General features: G+C 36.5%; 1 protein-coding gene across 1 annotated transcript; it reads left to right on the forward strand.

Moving 5' to 3' along the window:
* Window positions 1–1,827: 1,827 nt before the first annotated feature.
* On the forward strand, window positions 1,828–2,766 carry LOC138837412 (olfactory receptor 6C1). Its single transcript, XM_070036182.1, has one exon. The coding sequence runs from the start codon at window positions 1,828–1,830 to the stop codon at window positions 2,764–2,766; it is 939 nt and encodes a 312-aa protein (XP_069892283.1).
* The last annotated feature ends 811 nt before the right edge of the window (window positions 2,767–3,577 follow it).

A 3,577-nucleotide genomic window follows, 5' to 3' on the forward strand; every position in this document is an offset into this window, starting at 1 on the left:
TTTTGGCTACTCTCTTAAAATCCCTTAAAAATAACTATGCATATTATTCCTAACTGCTCTTCCTACCTTCCCTCACATTTACAATCACTAGTAATAAAAGAGGGGAGGGGTTGAGCCAGGTAATTGTCCAGGTAATGCTTTGAAATTAATTGGAACTTTAATAGTAAAAGTAGATCTAGAATGAACCTGGGACAAACTTTACAAAGTAATGTGTAACTTTAAGTGTAAGCCTCTGATATCAACTTATCTTAAAAATGTAACCTTAATACTAAAATCAAATCTTGTCTATTATAGGGAACTCATACTTTCAATCTTGACATAATAGGGCATGAGAAGTTAATTGAAAGAATTATCAAGAAATGTTAGGAGCCAGGCGCCAGTGGCTCACGTCTGTAATCCTAGCTACTCAGGAGGCTGAGATCTGAGGATCACAGTTCAACACCAGCCGGGGCAGGAAACTCCAGGAGACTCTTATCTCTAATAAACGACTAGAAAACCAGAAGTGGCGCTGTGACTCAAAGCAGTAGAGTGTTCGCCTTGAGCTGAAAAGCTGAGGGACAGCACCCAAGCCCAGAGTTCAAGCCCCATGACTGACAAAAAAAAAAAATGTTAGGAAAGTAACTTACAAATATTTTTTAAAGTTTCCATAAATTTATGTTTCAATAAAATTTAGTACATTTTAAATTTAGTACATTTAAAATGTCCTACTTTTTATATTTTTTCTGTATGAGGAATTTGAGGCAGATATGTAAATATATCCTGTAAGTAGTTGGAGAAATCCATGTGATAACAGAAACATAAACCTAAGTAATATACAGGTTAGTAAGTAGAATAAAAAAGAGAATTGTGGGGCTGGGAGTTCAGCTCAGCAGAAGAGCGCTTGCCTGGTAAGCACAAGGCCCTGAGTTCGGTCCTCAGCTCTAGGGGAAAAAAAAGAGAGAGAATTGTTCCTGGTGGCAATATGCAATTCAATGACAAATTCAACAGTAATTAACTAGACAAATGTTTCTTTTAAACCAACTATAACTGACCTAGACACTGCAGTATATTGAAATAGTTTTGATGATAAGAACCAAGCTCACCTTTCAACAGTTCACAGAGTTACTACAGAATCCCCAAGAGAGCCTAGGTGTGGTGTGAAAGTGAGAACAAGAGTCTTACAGTGCTATGCAATTGGTGATTCCTCTAGGGTCATTGCAATAAAGGAAAAAACGCTTTGGGATTTCATCATACATATATATATATATATATATATATATATATATATATGTGCACGTGTAACTTACATACAAATGTATATAGACCATACACATATTGCCATATGTATACATACAAGTTGCTCCAAGATTTACAACCACTATCAGAAATCTAATGATTAACAAGTCCACCACCTATGATATCTGGGGAATATTTTTAAATAAATATTTTAAAGTAATTGGGTACATCCACTTAGTTGAAAAATTCTAAAGTAGGTAAACACAGCACAGTGTAGACAGCACCAAATGAAGCTAAATACTCCTTACGTGAGGGTAGTCAGTACTGAAAATAAAGTAATCAACTAACTTTTATTTCTCTTTTCCATAATTTTTTACTTGTAAGGCTAAACTCTTTGCTTATGAGCTTTAATTGGAAGGTTTTGTCCTTGTAAAGACTAATTAAAAGGTGAATGTAATCATTAGCTGGCTTTAAATGTCCCTGGGAGGTAAAAGTGGCATACTACTTCACCAAAATTCTGACTCTGACACTGTTTCATCCTACATTAAGTTGTTCTCTCTACTTTCTCCCATAGGCTTGGCAAGAAAGAAGTAGTTCACAACCAACCGAAGAATGAGAAACCATACAGGAATAACAGAATTTGTCCTCCTGGGATTGTCAGATGATCCAAAGCTCCAGGTCATAATCTTTGTCTTTCTCTTCATCACCTACCTGCTCAGCATCACTGGAAACCTGACCATCATCACCCTCACTCTGCTGGATCCCCACTTGCAGACCCCCATGTATTTCTTCCTCAGGAGTTTCTCCTTAGTAGAAGTCTCATTTACAACTGTCAGTATACCCAGATTCCTAGGGACCATTCTGTCAGGAGATAAAACCATATCCTTTAATGACTGCATGGCTCAGTTATTTTTTTTCATTCTCTTGGGAGTCACGGAATTTTATCTGCTGGCTGCCATGTCCTATGATCGCTATATTGCCATCTGCAAACCTCTGCATTATTTGACCATCATGAATCAAAAAGTCTGCACCATTCTGGTCTTTGTCTCTGGGCTGCTTTCATTCTTAATCATCTTCCCTGCACTCCTGTTGCTCTTACAGCTTGACTACTGCAAGTCCAACGTCATTGACCATTTTACCTGTGATTACTTTCCCCTGCTGCAACTTTCTTGTTCAGACACAACATTCCTAGAGGGTATGGGGTTTTCTTGTGCTGTATTTACTCTCATGTTTACTTTGGCACTAATATTTCTATCTTACATATCTATCATCAGAACCATTCTAAAGATTCCTTCTTCTAGTCAGAGGACAAAGGCCTTTTCTACCTGTTCTTCCCACATGGTGGTCATCTCCATCTCTTATGGAAGTTGTATTTTCATGTACATTAAGCCCTCAGCCACAGAAAGGGCAACATTGAGCAAGGGAGTGGCTGTTCTAAATACCTCAGTAGCCCCAATGCTGAACCCTTTCATTTATAGCCTAAGGAATCAGCAGGTCAGACAAGCCTTCATGAATATGGCCAGGAAGACCCTGTTTTTCACCAGTACATGACATGAAGTATTGTCATGATTTAGACACACATTGGAGGGGAATTTTTAAAAAGTGAAAATCTAGTGGTCCATTCAAATCCACATACTCATCATCCTTATTCATTTCTCCTTGTTCTCAATGTGAGCAAGATATTTGTTTCACATAGTTCTCATTCCATTAAAATCACAGTTTTCATATCATTCTGATTTTCTCCTGAGCATTAAAAAAATTTTCAGGTAAAATCACATTTGACTTTTGCTCAGGAAAAAAATATATCACCAGCTGAGGCCGGAGCCTGCATCATTCTGCCCCTTCAATATAGACCCTGAGTCTTCACACACCAGAAATAGCAGAGAAAAGATATATAAATAAAGAAGTACAACAAACAAAATCTACAAACAAAATCTTCTGATTTCATTTATTTTTTGGAGAAATATTCTTTATCATCTTGCAGGTCCTCTAGGAAATCTCCACATGGCATGTAATTAAATAATATAAAAATAAAAATATAACCAAAATTTGAGATGAGAGCTCATTACTTGAATAGAATTTGTAGCTTCATATATGTATTTGGAGAATAATTAAATCACACAATCCAAAAACAGTCTATGTGCAAAAATAAATGTGTACAGTTGAAATAAAAAAACTATTTCTACTTCAAAAACTTAAAGAAGAAAAGTTTAAATAAAGAATCAGGTAGTGCAGGAAATAGTAAACGTTACATATTACAGCAGAAATCAATGATGTAAGTGAGAAAATAAATGAAACTAAAAACCACAGGAGGAAAAGGAAGGCAGGAAGGAAGGAAGGAAGGCAGGAAGGAAGGAAGGAA

This window comes from Dipodomys merriami, unplaced genomic scaffold, assembly GCF_024711535.1.
Source record: "Dipodomys merriami isolate MVZ:Mamm:240054 unplaced genomic scaffold, mDipMer1.0.p SCAF_10, whole genome shotgun sequence".
NCBI classification, from domain to species: domain Eukaryota; kingdom Metazoa; phylum Chordata; class Mammalia; order Rodentia; family Heteromyidae; genus Dipodomys; species Dipodomys merriami.

Excerpts from the sequence above, each read along its gene's own strand:
- LOC138837412 (XM_070036182.1), top strand. The coding sequence starts at position 1,828 with ATGAGAAACCATACAGGAATAACAGAATTTGTCCTCCTGGGATTGTCA.